The sequence below is a fragment of the Cucurbita pepo genome, chromosome LG09 (assembly GCF_002806865.2).
Source record: "Cucurbita pepo subsp. pepo cultivar mu-cu-16 chromosome LG09, ASM280686v2, whole genome shotgun sequence".
Taxonomy (NCBI): domain Eukaryota; kingdom Viridiplantae; phylum Streptophyta; class Magnoliopsida; order Cucurbitales; family Cucurbitaceae; genus Cucurbita; species Cucurbita pepo.
The window spans coordinates 268,681-282,817 of NC_036646.1; the positions used below are offsets into that span (position 1 = coordinate 268,681).

Below are 14,137 nucleotides of genomic sequence, written 5' to 3' on the forward strand. Positions count from 1 at the left end.
TTGTCGCTCATGATCCTAGGTGCTCGGCGACCGGAAATGTATTAACCTAAGACAATGCATAAATCACTCTAGTTCTACTCCCCTAAATTTATTTTGATTCATATATGCTTTACGAGGGAGATTCACTCGATCACCTAGTGCACTCAAATCATGATCTAAACGTTTATGCAGGCTTAAGATAGAGATATTACTATCAATCAACTAAGCATATATAATTCATATATACATTCACCTAAATCTAGCATACAATTTAAACATGATCAACGTGGAGATAACGTCTATCTAACATCTAAAGTACATATCACAAATTTTCCATCCTCCATTCTAGTACAGCGGAAACCATTTAATATACATGCGTCCTCTATTTTCATACTAGAGGGATTTTCGTAATTTTTTTAACATACTACACTTATCCATATAGCTCATTAAAGTTCTAAACATGCTTATTTTAACCACCTAATGTAAGATAAGCTTGCATGCTAACACTTCCTAGTGATCCCTATAAGTATTACTTGTCTAAGCTCGCATGCTAGTATCCACTCATTGGAAGTTCCAAACTTCCTGAAAACTCACTGATAGGTCCTGATTCGAGCTAAATTAGGATCAATATCAAAATTGAAGCAAAGTAAATGAAAGTCAAACTAGACAAAAGTGGGTTCTCAGGCGCCCTCGCCGTGGCTGGGTGGTCGGCTTCACGCGCAGGTGAGTAGCATGCTGATAGCTCTGGCATTCGAATCACCACCAAATAGTTTTGCACTTCAGCCGTTTTTAGATCATTTTCCATAGGGGTACTAATACGATTACAATTTTTCTCATTTTAGTCTCATACTCTCATCCTGTATTCAATTGAGATTGTAGTAAGACTAAGATGAGGAAAGAAAAAAAACAGGTGGTCATGCATATAAAACCTTACCACCCAGACCCTCTTGAGACAACAGTAATATGGCCATTTAAAGTATTATGTGAAAAAATTGAGTTATAATTAATAATTTTTGTTATATTGTGAGGTATGTTCAAATTTGATGAATTTGACATATATGTTTAATAAATCTCTTTCGAGCCAGAAACATATCCATATCTCCTTCTTAATTGGCACTAGACCACATCTCTCAAAATGTTGTCGTTTCATCAAACATGAACAGCTTGAGGAAGATTTATTTTATCAAATTTTTCTTCTTATTCAGCAAATCAATTAACAGAAACCCATTTGTTTTAATGAACAGATAAATATCAATTCTTGTTGAACTATTTTTGTGTTTTCCAGTTTGGATCTCTGAAGATTCTGTTAACTATAATAACTATTCATAGACCTTAGTGATGTCTCTGTTTTCACCGTGAACTTTGCTTCGTAACAAATTTCCAAACAAGGAAAATGAAACCCAACACACAACAAAGAACTGAACAAATCTTCGTTGTCTTTGTTTTTATTCCCTGATGCGTGTATTGGTTGTAGGAAACAACTTATCGAGCCAAACCCAATTGAAAAGACGCCAACTTTGAAGCAGAAACTCCAAACATTCTTTGTTTTTCCATTTGTTCTTGTTCCTTTGGATCTTCTTGTCTGTGTCGTGTGGTCGGAGAGAAGAAGAATATGTCGCTGATTAAGCATAACTCCACGGCAAACGGGACGAACCAAATTTGTTTGAGTGTGTTGCCTTTCGTAAACTCAGATGGTTTGTGGGCAAATGCTCATAGCTATCAATGGTGGCTCAACAGTTCCTTGCCTCTCTTGGAATTACAGTTGGTTGTGTTCGGTTTGATGATGATAACTATTCAGCTGCTTCTCAAGCGTCTTGGGGCCTCCAAAATTTCCTCTCAAATTTTGGTAACTCTACACATTCCACTTTGTTCTATATTGGGTTAATTGTTAAATACATGAATAAACAGTTAAAACATCGATAACAAATGGAACCCTTTTAATGATTTGATGATGTTTGCAATTGAAACAGACTGGAATGATATTTGGTTGTTCCTGGGGCGCGTTTGACGAAGCAAAATTCAAGCTTTTTAGGATTGACAGTGAAGAGGTGTTGGGATTGCTATCATATTTCGGGTACACGCTATATTTGTTCATAACAGCAGTCAAAATGGATATCAGAATGACTATGCAAACAGGCAAGAAAGCATGGATAATTGGAATGCCTTCAGTTCTTGTGCCTCTATTTTGTGGTCTTTTTGTGTGTTCTTTTCTCCACAAAGGCCTAACTGTTGAAGAGATAAGAAAGCTCCCATTAATGACTTCACTGCAAAGTATGATCTCATTTCCAGTGATTGCTTCACTTTTAAATGAGCTGAAAATCGTGAGCACAGAACTTGGTCGTTTGGGGCTGTCCTCAGCATTAGTTGCAGACATATTCAGCCTAATTTCTATGTTAACTACAAAACAACTGACACGAGAGAGTGCTGCAAAAGTGTATTATTCATTTGGAGCATTGTTTGTTCAAGTTTTTTTGGTGTCATTTTTGTTTAGGCCTGCAGTGATTTGGATTCTGAAACGAACACCTGAAGGGAAGCCAGTGAGCCGTGGTAGTACCCAAGGAGTTTTTGTTTTGGTTCTGCTTTCTTCTATGACATCTACTGTTTTGGGGCACTCAGTAATCTTAGGGCCTTATTTGTTGGGATTGGCCATTCCTGATGGAGGCCCTGCGGGATATTCTTTTGTTGAGAAGATGGAATCCTTTGTTTCAGATTTTTTCGTGCCACTGTTTGCCATTACTTGTTCTCTCAAGGTGGATTTATCCAAGCTTTTCATAGCATATGGGGCTGCTTTTACAAGAGTTACCGTAATTCTTGCCTTTATAACTAGTGTAGTCAAATTCTCGTGTGTCTTTCTTGGCTCATTGTATTGTCAGCTGAGCACTAGAGATTCCTTGGTGCTGTCCCTCATTCTCAGCTGCAAGGGTGTTGTTGAGTTGGCCTTTACCTCACTCTACACTGAATACAGAGTATTTTCTCTGTTCCTCTCTACTTTTGTTGTTAATTGTGTAAGAATCTTGTCTTATTTCTTGTGGGGTTTGGCTGATTTTGCAGGTTATCAGCAAAGGGACGATGGGGTGGATCACATTTTTCATATTCCTTCTTGCAACCTTTGCGCCAATTGGAGTGAAATGCGTGAATGACCTTTCAAGGAAACAAGCAAGCAACCAGAACAGGAGCATCATGCACATGAGCCCCAACTCAGAGCTGAGAATCCTTGCTTGCATTCACAAAAACGAAAACATCTATGGCTTGATTCATCTTTTGAACATCACATGTCCAACCCCAGACAACCCCATCTCGGTTTACGTGCTCCATCTGATCGCGCTCGTGGGGCGGTCGAGCCCCGTGTTCATTTCCCACAGACAGGAAGACAAGCCAATTGGGGACCAACCGGCCTACTCAGAAAATGTCATCGTTTCTTTTGAGCACTTGGAGCAGGAAAATTCAGGCGCAGTGTATGCTGAATGCTTCACCACAGTCTCACCAAGCAAGTTCATGCACAACGACGTATACAAATTGGCAATGGACAAGTTCACATCCCTCATAATATTGTGTTTCCACAGGACATGGACAAGTGATGGGCTGATAGACCAAGAGGACAACACAATGAGACATTTGAACTGCAGTGTCATTGAGAAAGCGCCTTGCTCGGTGGCCATTTTGGCTGACAAAGGGCGTTTAGGGAGCCTGGCTTCCATGGCATCAGTAGGGCGTGGGAAATGCAAGTATTCAGTCTGTGTGATATTCTTGGGAGGGAGTGATGATCGAGAGGCCATTTCATTTGCAAAACGAATGGCAAGGGACTCAGAGATTGATCTAACAGTCCTGAAACTTGGGTCGGCAGTGGATGATGGGTCCAGCAAATGGGACAAGATCCTTGACTCTGAGGTGATCAAGGACTTCAAAACGACATTCTTGGGGGATGGGAGGGTGAGGCTCATAGAGGAAGAGAGTGAAGATGGGCCTCAAACAGCGTTGAGACTCAGAGAAATAGTGAATCAATATGATCTGATGATCGTAGGAAGAAGAAAAGGGTTGGAGTCATCATCGCCTCAAACATCAGGGCTAAGTGAATGGAATGAGTTTCCAGAGCTGGGAGTTCTTGGGGATTTGATTGCATCACTTGATATCAACACAAGAACTTCTGTCTTGGTAATACAACAACAGAAGTAGTAATATATACTTCATTTCATCATCCCACTATCCCACTCCTCAACACAACTAGATCCCCAAATTTTTTTTATAAAACTCCATTAATGGGAAACTTCTTTCCTAATGTATTGCATTAATCTCTCATTTCTTTCCTAACCATCCNATTTTTGGTGTATGTACTCATGTTTAGTAATTTGTTAATGATAAAAAAGATGTGGGATTCCACCTTGATTATTGGAAAAGGAAATGAGTATGATGCATAGTCCCTTTTGGGGGTGGATTATGAGTCTCTATAAGCGAATACGGGCCAAGTTGAGAAGAAAATCCAAAAAAAAAAAATTGTTGGAAATAAAATTTGAAATTTTTGTGGCCCAAAACCTGAATCCAAACAGTTTCAGCTTCAGATACCTTCCCCCAAACAAATCCTTCTCCATTCTTCTCTTCTCCCCTCTCTGTCTTTCCCTTTCCCGCCATGAAATGGGACATGGAACTCGAGGAAATCGAGGTTATCCTCGAGAAGATTTGGGACCTTCACGATAAGCTCAGTGAAGCTATTCACTCCATTACCCGAGACCACTTCCTCACCTCCACCCAAAATCTCAGGAAATCCGACACCAAGGATTCCAAGTCCCCCAGTGGCCGACCCACTCACAACCCTGCTGGCCCCTCCCCTTTCGTCAGGGACTTCCGGATCCACGTCGATGATTCGGCTATCCAGGAGGCCAGAAGTCTAAACGCCATTCGAACTGCGCTTGAGAATCTCGAAGATCAGCTTGAATTTTTCCATGTATGTTGATTTTTTGCCCAATTCCGTGCGCTTCTTTTAATTAATTAACGCCTATTCTTTTTCTGATCGATGACGAATTTGACGGAAGAGACAACAGGAAATCCTTGTTTCGATCCTTTTGGGGGTTCCATTATTACCCGAATCACCAGATTATGTACTGTTAGCTTGGTTTGCGGTTTAATTCAGTGTTCTTACCTCCCAATCGGGATTACATCTGTAATTTATGATTTTCTGTGTTTTCTGCTGTCTGGAAAATTGAAAACAGGAATCTTAAATTCATTTTCCTTAATTTGTGTTCACTTAGCTAAAGATGGGAATGTGTTAATTTCTTGTCGCGTCTGTTTGTCTTGGTCTCTGGTTATTGGAAGCTTTCTGTTGTTCCATCATTTAGAGGGTTAAGGGGGAAAGAAAGCTTGCTGTTGAGATAATTTGAATGCAATAGTTATGTTACTTGGTCTTGTTTCAACTTCTAAATCATGATTCAGGGAGCTTTACAGGATGTTCCTTTTCATTTTTTCATTAAGATTATACGCTAAGCTGAATTAAGTCTGGCAATTGTGTGTCAATCAGAATGTCAATACACCTACAAATTTTCTATTTTAATGTTCTTGAAGCCATAAGTTTTCTTGAATTTCTTACGGCTGCTTAGGATGGTTTCCAAAAAAACAAAGTTGTGTCTTCTATGAATGAACTGCTTTTTAGATCAATGGAAGTTTGTCATCCCTCTAGAAATCATGGGCAGATACCAAACTTTTACCAGTCATTCAGTGATTAGTTAAAAACAAGCTCAGCAAATTGTTTCGAAGACAGTCTTCTGAACAAGGTTGAGTGTGAGATCCTACATTGGTTGGAGAGGGGAACGAAGCATTCCTTATTAAAGGTGTAGAAACCCCTCCCTAGTAGACGCGTTTTAAAATCGTGAGGTTGACGGTGGTACATAACAGGCCAAAGCGGACAATATCTGCTAGCGGTGGACTTAGGTTGTTACAAATGGTATTAGAGTCAGGCACCGAGCGGTGTGCCAGCAAGGATGCTGAGTCCCAAGAGGGGTGGATTGTGAGATCCCACATCGATTGGAGAGGGGAACAAAGCATTTCTCATAAGGGTGTGGAAACCTCTTCCTAGTAGATGCGTTTTAAAACCGTGAGGCTGATAGCGATATGTAACGGGCTAAAGTAGACAATATCTACTAGCGGTGGACTTGGGCTGTGACATTGAGCTTTTTCTTCATATTCATAGGACGGACAAAACATAGATGCTTAGCGTAGAGAAGACCTTTAATGGAAACATAGATGCTTCAGTTTGAAATGAAAGCAGTAATGAACAGCATTCTTTTATTTCTTCTTGCCTGTGGGGTTACGATGATAAGTATTTCATTAGGGGGAACATATTATTTTTTGAGTCTTGACATTCTCTTTGGCGAATTCATTGTTTCGATTTTGCAGACCGTGCAAGTGCAACAACAGGTTGATAGAGATGCTGCAATTGCACGACTAGAGCAAAGTAGGATTGTTCTTGCAATGAGATTGGCTGAACATCATGGTAAGAACTATAAAGTCATCAGCGAAGCCTTAGCGTTTGTTGGAGATGTACGTTATCCTGCTAACTATGCTTCGCATGGGAAACAAGATGCTCCACCATTTACCCCAAATTGTGAGAAGCTTGCATTGAACAGTTCAAAGAGGTCTAATATTGTTGTCAAGATGCTATTCTCAACTCTCGACATAGCAAGAAAATCCCTCAAAATGGATAATGTGGGCGGGATACTTGGCAATGCTGCCCTGGTTGCAATCAGCATGCTTGCATTTCTGCATATGCACCATATAGCATACAAGGAGCCATCACCTGAGAAAGACGATATTCCCTTCAACAGAAATCTTCGGAGAACATCTCGGCTCGAAGGATCTTCCCCAAACGAAGATTTCCGCAACTTCGACGTGTTATCAGCTAGGGGTTAGTGTGAATATATTAAACTTTTCAAGCTTTGATGCATCTCTTATCTGCTTCACTAAATGTCAGCTGCTTATCCTGTGGAATGAGTCGAATATGATCATGTCTGTTGTATGAAAATTATTTGATTTAGTTGTTAGAAGTTTCATCACCATTCTTGAGGTTGTCATGTGTAGTGGATAGAGAGTTTTAAATCTTCTCCAACAAACTTTCATGAATGCAATACCAAGATTTGTGAAGTGATCAAGTAAAGGACATGTCCATTGGGCCTGAATACAGCTCTCTCCCCATTAGGTCCTGACCTTGAGAGACCCAAACCCAATACCCATAATGTAGAACAACTAGATTAGGGTCCATAAGAACAAATGAAGAAATGATTGAACGTGGGTCAATATGAACTCAAGAAGCTAACTGTTTATACAGAAAACCAAATCTTCTTTGACCACGTGTGGAAGTGTCGGCCGGCTAAGTGTTTGATGTTGATTTGTAGCCATGTCCGGTGAGGCTTTCTTTGACTTGTTTAATTTGAAAGCCTGCATGCATCACTCTTCAATCTCACCCCATGAATCACTCCCAAATTTCTCTTTTACTACAAAACAGATCATTCCTTTCTGTCCACATCAAAAATCTTTTCAAGCATCCTTCTAACTTTTTGTCTTAATTCGTCTCTTCATGTGTTCTCTCTTTCTAAGTTTCTCTGCTGCCTTTTNCGGCGAGTGAACCTTAAAATCAAACTCCCTTCTCGGTAAGTTGATCTTTATAATCAAAGCATATATCTAGTTCGGAAAAGTCCTTGCATACCACTCCTTAGGAATTATCATTTGAAAAGATGATTTTGTCGACATCCTCTTAGAAAAAATCAAATCTTCGCGAGACAATTTGATTGAATCTTTGTTCTTTTTTATCATGGAGTTTGAAATTAATGATTCGTGTTTATCCAAATCGCTAAATAAAGTGAAACACCATATTTAAAATATGAAAGCTATAATTTGGAAGAGAAAAACAAAAATCCACCAACAAAGACATTGAAGTCCCGTTCCCACATAGACCCTTTTGTTGTCGGAGCCAAACGGGTCCCTTGCATTCATTACTCCAGTGATATTAATTTTAAATTTGTCAATTCATTAATATAATGTAAGCCACGTGTCGAGTGATTAGGCATGCTGACTATTGATGATACTGCCACGTGGAGTAAAATTAGGGGACAAATGTAATTGGGTGCAGGAACCCTCCATACACCTCACATGTTACTTATCTGACACCATTTCTTCCTGTTTTCTCCTCCTTTAATTATATACCTTTTTTTTTTCCCCATTTTATTTGGGCCCCCCTAGAGCGGGGCTTTTTTTTTTTTTTTTTTTTTTGGAAAAGTTTATCATGGTTCATTTAATGTAAATTATTATGCAAACTCCTCTCTTTAACTTTTCGATGTTTTCAGATTGTTAAGAAGATGTGACAGTGACAAATCACATCCAATTTTTGTTTCTTACCAAAGTCTTCCATGTTGATTCCTTTTCATCCATTTATATCATAAAATTATTTGGTTGCATTATTTTTAAAAAAGTGACTCTATTAATTAAATTTCTTTTTTTTATTACATATTTGGAAGATTTTCATAACAATAATTAATCTATATTTATAATAATAATAATAACAATAATATGAATTTTTTTAAAAAAAATTAAGAATATATCTTTAACTATAACTTATCATAACATACATAATCACTNTCGCGAGACAATTTGATTGAATCTTTGTTCTTTTTTATCATGGAGTTTGAAATTAATGATTCGTGTTTATCCAAATCGCTAAATAAAGTGAAACACCATATTTAAAATATGAAAGCTATAATTTGGAAGAGAAAAACAAAAATCCACCAACAAAGACATTGAAGTCCCGTTCCCACATAGACCCTTTTGTTGTCGGAGCCAAACGGGTCCCTTGCATTCATTACTCCAGTGATATTAATTTTAAATTTGTCAATTCATTAATATAATGTAAGCCACGTGTCGAGTGATTAGGCATGCTGACTATTGATGATACTGCCACGTGGAGTAAAATTAGGGGACAAATGTAATTGGGTGCAGGAACCCTCCATACACCTCACATGTTACTTATCTGACACCATTTCTTCCTGTTTTCTCCTCCTTTAATTATATACCTTTTTTTTNCTCCTAACAAAACATTAAACTCCCATTTTTCTCTTATTTTTATAACTTATCATAAAACTTATGTCACACTTTAAATTTTGTGATTTAAAATCTTAAACAAACATGTGAATCCGACGTTATCTATGTCAAAAATGAATCGAACCGAAGAACCACGTACACTTTTATCGAAAAAGATTAGGAAAGGTTTGAGATGATGATAAACAAATACCACTTGCAATATACAAACCTAACCCAAGCTAGCATTGGGAAAGGAGTAATAAGGTGTGTGTGGGAGAGAATTGAGGCTCATAGTGGCAGAAAATAAGAGACATGTAGGTCGTAGGGGACCAACAAAATAAAAAAAAAAAATTTAAAAAAAATCTTTATTTTGAATTACTCATGATAATTCAAATTCAATAAATTAAGNTGAATATGTGGGGCAATTCTGTCAAAATTCAATGCATTTTACAAAAAGGGTCATAATAAAAATCTTTAAAAAAAAAAAAGGACCAAATTTCAATAATTAACCCTACAATAAACTCTAGTTTTTCTTTTTTTTTTGTTAGTATTAGATTTTTTAAAAAAAAAAAATAGATTAAGAAATTTGCTCACATGTCACATTGACCTAAGATAATAGAGACATATTTCGTAGGTCCCACATTTGGTTGCCGTACGTTGAACTTTGATCCGGTCGACCCAAACCGGACCCCACAGATTTGTGAATGGAGACCAAAATCCCATGGCCGAAAGCTTCTTGATTTCCACTAATTAAGCATGAGCCTTGGGTTTTGTGACTGAACCCGGCCCTACAAACCTCCGGGTCAACTATCTGACCGGCCCTACCCTTGTGGGTCCTGTCCCATTCCGGGTCAAATCAACCTCGGCCCAGTATCGTTGGTTTTTTTTTTTTTTTTTTTTTTTTTTTTTTTTTTTTTTTTTTTTTTNTGACTCTATTAATTAAATTTCTTTTTTTTATTACATATTTGGAAGATTTTCATAACAATAATTAATCTATATTTATAATAATAATAATAACAATAATATGAATTTTTTTAAAAAAAATTAAGAATATATCTTTAACTATAACTTATCATAACATACATAATCACTCCTAACAAAACATTAAACTCCCATTTTTCTCTTATTTTTATAACTTATCATAAAACTTATGTCACACTTTAAATTTTGTGATTTAAAATCTTAAACAAACATGTGAATCCGACGTTATCTATGTCAAAAATGAATCGAACCGAAGAACCACGTACACTTTTATCGAAAAAGATTAGGAAAGGTTTGAGATGATGATAAACAAATACCACTTGCAATATACAAACCTAACCCAAGCTAGCATTGGGAAAGGAGTAATAAGGTGTGTGTGGGAGAGAATTGAGGCTCATAGTGGCAGAAAATAAGAGACATGTAGGTCGTAGGGGACCAACAAAATAAAAAAAAAAAATTTAAAAAAAATCTTTATTTTGAATTACTCATGATAATTCAAATTCAATAAATTAAGCACGAATTTTAAATTTTATTAAAAATACGAAATTAAATTGATATTTAATATTATCTTTATTGATTTTTGGCATTTAAGCATAAAATTTTAGCCTCCTTTCCTGGCTGGTTTGATAAACGGATTATTATTATTATTATTATTATTATTATTCTATGAAATTCCTTTTTTTCCTTTTTTGGGTTTTGTTTTGTTTGGGAGCTCTTTTTGCCTTTACAGCTCAATGCATTTGTCCTTCCAACCCTTTTTTTTTTCAATTATATTCATAAAAAAAAATATAATAACAAAATAATTATTATTATACAGTTAGCTGCCATAAATATTATCTCTTGTTCCTTCATTGTCCTCGCTAATAATTGAATAGTGTTTTTAATTCCAATAAATGATTTCTAATTTCTTCTATCAATTTAATTTCTCATAATTACTTTATATACAAAATCATAAAATAAAAAGATAAATACTCATAATCTTATCGAACTAAAACTATTTTATAAAATATTTTAAAATTTCTCCTTTAAAATTGGAAATTTTTTATTTTTTTATTTTTATTATTATTATTACCTTTCTACTTAATAAATGAGTTGTTGAAAATAAATAATAAAAAAGTATTATGATAACTCATTATTCTGTAGCTATGTTTTTTCTTTTTTATAGATCGAAAGTGTAGTATTATTTTTTTTTTTTTATTCCAATACAATTAATTGACATTTTAAATCTAAAAAAGTTTAAAATATTTAGAGGAAATTAAAAAAAGTTAAGATTTTTATTATTACGTAAAAGTAAAGATTAAGGGGTTAATGATTATTACCACAACCAGCATGGGTTAAATAGTGGATTGGAAACTCATGATTCAAGGGTCAGAATTAAAAATATATATAATAACCCAAAATATTTAGTTAAGTTAATTAAGTACAAAAATTAATGAAAATTTACTAATTAATACCCTCACGTGAAGGAGGCAAGCTGATGAGATAAGACAGAAGGATAGCTATAATAATCATAATATGATAAAAGTTTTTAATTATTTATATTTATTTAAATTTTAACTTAATTAATTAAAAATATCAATCTTTTTTTTTCTTTTTTTTATTAAATAATAAATAAATTATTTTGCAATCATATTGTCATCATTTTTTTTTTCTTGCGAAATCTCACTCTTAGGTTTCCTCACTCTCTCTCTCCTCTCATTCTCTCTGGTTTTTTAGTGTTATATTTATTTATTTTTCAACTAATATTATTTTAATTTATATAATTCCATCCGTGACTTAATGATAGAGTGAATATCATGTGTCAAATTCACGAGAAATTATATTTTCAACCTTAATATAAATGAATTTAGTTCAACGATACCTTTAAAATATGTTTATAATTAATAAAATTAAAATTTGGACATATTTTAAGAGATATATATTAGATACAAAAATATGAAAAAATAATTTTTAAAAAGTTTAAATTAAATAAATTGAATACTCTTACTAATCATAAATAAGTATTTATTTGAAATAATTAAATTAATTTATGTAGATTAACCTTAAATACATGAATATTTAACTATTTTGAAAATTATTAATGGGATGAATTGTAATAATAATAATAATAATAGACGACAAAATATTGAATATTATCGTGCTCAATAAGTCAATTATTTAATAGATATAAAAGATGTACGAAAAAAATAAATACAAGAATGTAAATTCATCAATAAATTTAAATTTTTTTTTAAAAAAAAAAAGCATTGAAAATTGTGTACGATTGGCTGAATGTTATTAATATGAACATACCATGTATTGAATGAGATAATAAATTCTCTCAAGGATAATAATTATTTGGGTTTATTTTCTAATTTAAATTCCTCTCCATTTTTATTTTTTAAATGAATCAAATTGTGTGTTTTTTTTTCTTTTTTTCCTTAAAAGACAAAAAAAATATAGGCCAACATGTATGAAAATGGAAGGAACGAAATTAATTACAAACTTGTCGCTCATCAAAAATGATATTAAACTTACTTCTAATTGTAATTGTGATTTGTAGTACGTGTAACTGGGGCGTGACTTGACAATTTAAACAAAAATTTAAACAAAAATTTAGTGTAAAAATATTTATGGTTTATTTTATAATTTTAGAAAAAGAATACATAAAAGGGAAGATCTTAGACATAATGATTAATAGAGTGGGGGCATAAGTTATTTAAATTTATTTAGAGTAATATTGAAGCAAAATAGGAAGGACAGGTTGTCCCATGGGGTGGTCTCTCCTTCGCACAAGACATTGATTCTAAAATACAATTATTAATTATAAACATTGGATTTTATTTTTTAAGAAAATAGTTAATTACAATTATGGCCTCAGAAAAATGATTGTGCGTGCTGTGTGCACGTGACCCCTGTCCTTGCTTATTCTATTACCCTCCTTTTTCCAATAAATTATTCAGATTTTATTGTATATTTATAAGTAATTAATTAGTATCCATTTGAAATTGAAATATATGGGGAGAGAGAGAGAGAGGGAGAGGGATTTGCATTTAAAAACGAGGTTACCAAAAATAAATGCGTATTTAAATAGTGATTAAGAAGGGCGTTAGGTGTTTTAAGATATTAAAAATAAATTAGTCTGTTCTGTCACCTTGAAACCACAAAAACAGGGTTTGACAAAATGAAGAAAAAGGAAGTTGACATTACCATTAATCACACCAATTTGTTTTTAACTAACACTACACCCCCATTTATTTCCTTTTCACAAACTCACCCACCCCATAAAGTATCCCGGCTTCCCTGTTGGGACCGGGAAATGCACACTATGCAACATGATTATGACTATCATCACTCCTCACACGTAAAATTAGACTTCACTATGAGAATGTATATGTTCGCGCTATCAAAGGAATGTGAAATAATGTATTGTCATTATGTGTGGGTGCTTGATGCATGACTCGAAAATGTAGTTTTAGTGTAAGGAAACGAAAGAAAGACAATTATTCTATGATATGGTGTAACATCAATGTCTTTTATCGTTTATTAATGTATGACGTATGACTATAAGTCTTGAAAATTTATGATGAATCATCGTAATAACATATGCTAATTGCATAATATCCAATGTTCAGTGTCAGTGACACGTGCTAATTCTAAAACATACAATTCATCCAATCAAACCCTAAATGTTCCAATAGTAAATTTACTTACCTCGACAACCAAAATTTCAATAAGGGCAAGCTTCTTTTGTCTAGTATTCAATCAAGTTAAAATCCAACCGAGTCCCCAGCAACTCAATTAGATTGCATCTATACCTGTACTTCGTGTCATAATGTGTTGAACTAGAATGTGCATTGTATTGGATGTGATGTGTTGAACCAAAGCGTAATCATTCAAGTTTCGTGTTCAATCGGAGGCAAAGATATCTTGTTTTGGTGAGATTTGATGGAGCGCGTATGACAAACTCCAACGTGTGCATGGCTGTGAGGGAAAATAATGGTAGATTTAAGATGAGGTTCATTGACAATGACTCAAGGCACGACATCGACAACCTTAAATGTATAAAGAGCATAGTGTTGCAGCAAAATGAGGGATTGAGAGATTGAAAAGAATAATGAATGACTTAATAAAGCAACTT

The 14,137-nt window shown here is 34.6% G+C and overlaps 2 protein-coding genes across 2 annotated transcripts; both read left to right on the forward strand.

Annotated features, from left to right (window-relative positions):
- Positions 1-1,591: 1,591 nt before the first annotated feature.
- LOC111801999 (cation/H(+) antiporter 4-like) lies at positions 1,592-4,203 on the forward strand. The gene is made up of 3 exons (XM_023686258.1): positions 1,592-1,825; positions 1,950-2,945; positions 3,031-4,203. The coding sequence occupies exons 1-3, from the start codon at positions 1,592-1,594 to the stop codon at positions 4,150-4,152; spliced, it is 2,352 nt and encodes a 783-aa protein (XP_023542026.1). The 3' UTR covers positions 4,153-4,203.
- Positions 4,204-4,492: 289 nt separating this feature from the next.
- Positions 4,493-7,029, forward strand: LOC111801432 (plastid division protein PDV1). The gene is made up of 2 exons (XM_023685430.1): positions 4,493-4,918; positions 6,364-7,029. The coding sequence occupies exons 1-2, from the start codon at positions 4,604-4,606 to the stop codon at positions 6,874-6,876; spliced, it is 828 nt and encodes a 275-aa protein (XP_023541198.1). The 5' UTR covers positions 4,493-4,603; the 3' UTR covers positions 6,877-7,029.
- Positions 7,030-14,137: the final 7,108 nt, after the last annotated feature.

Coding starts and splice junctions, on each gene's coding strand:
- LOC111801999 (XM_023686258.1), top strand. CDS start 1,592: ATGTCGCTGATTAAGCATAACTCCACGGCAAACGGGACGAACCAAATT. Junction 1,826..1,949: donor AAATTTCCTCTCAAATTTTG/GTAACTCTACAC, acceptor CAATTGAAACAG/ACTGGAATGATATTTGGTTG. Junction 2,946..3,030: donor CACTCTACACTGAATACAGA/GTATTTTCTCTG, acceptor CTGATTTTGCAG/GTTATCAGCAAAGGGACGAT.
- LOC111801432 (XM_023685430.1), top strand. CDS start 4,604: ATGAAATGGGACATGGAACTCGAGGAAATCGAGGTTATCCTCGAGAAG. Junction 4,919..6,363: donor ATCAGCTTGAATTTTTCCAT/GTATGTTGATTT, acceptor TCGATTTTGCAG/ACCGTGCAAGTGCAACAACA.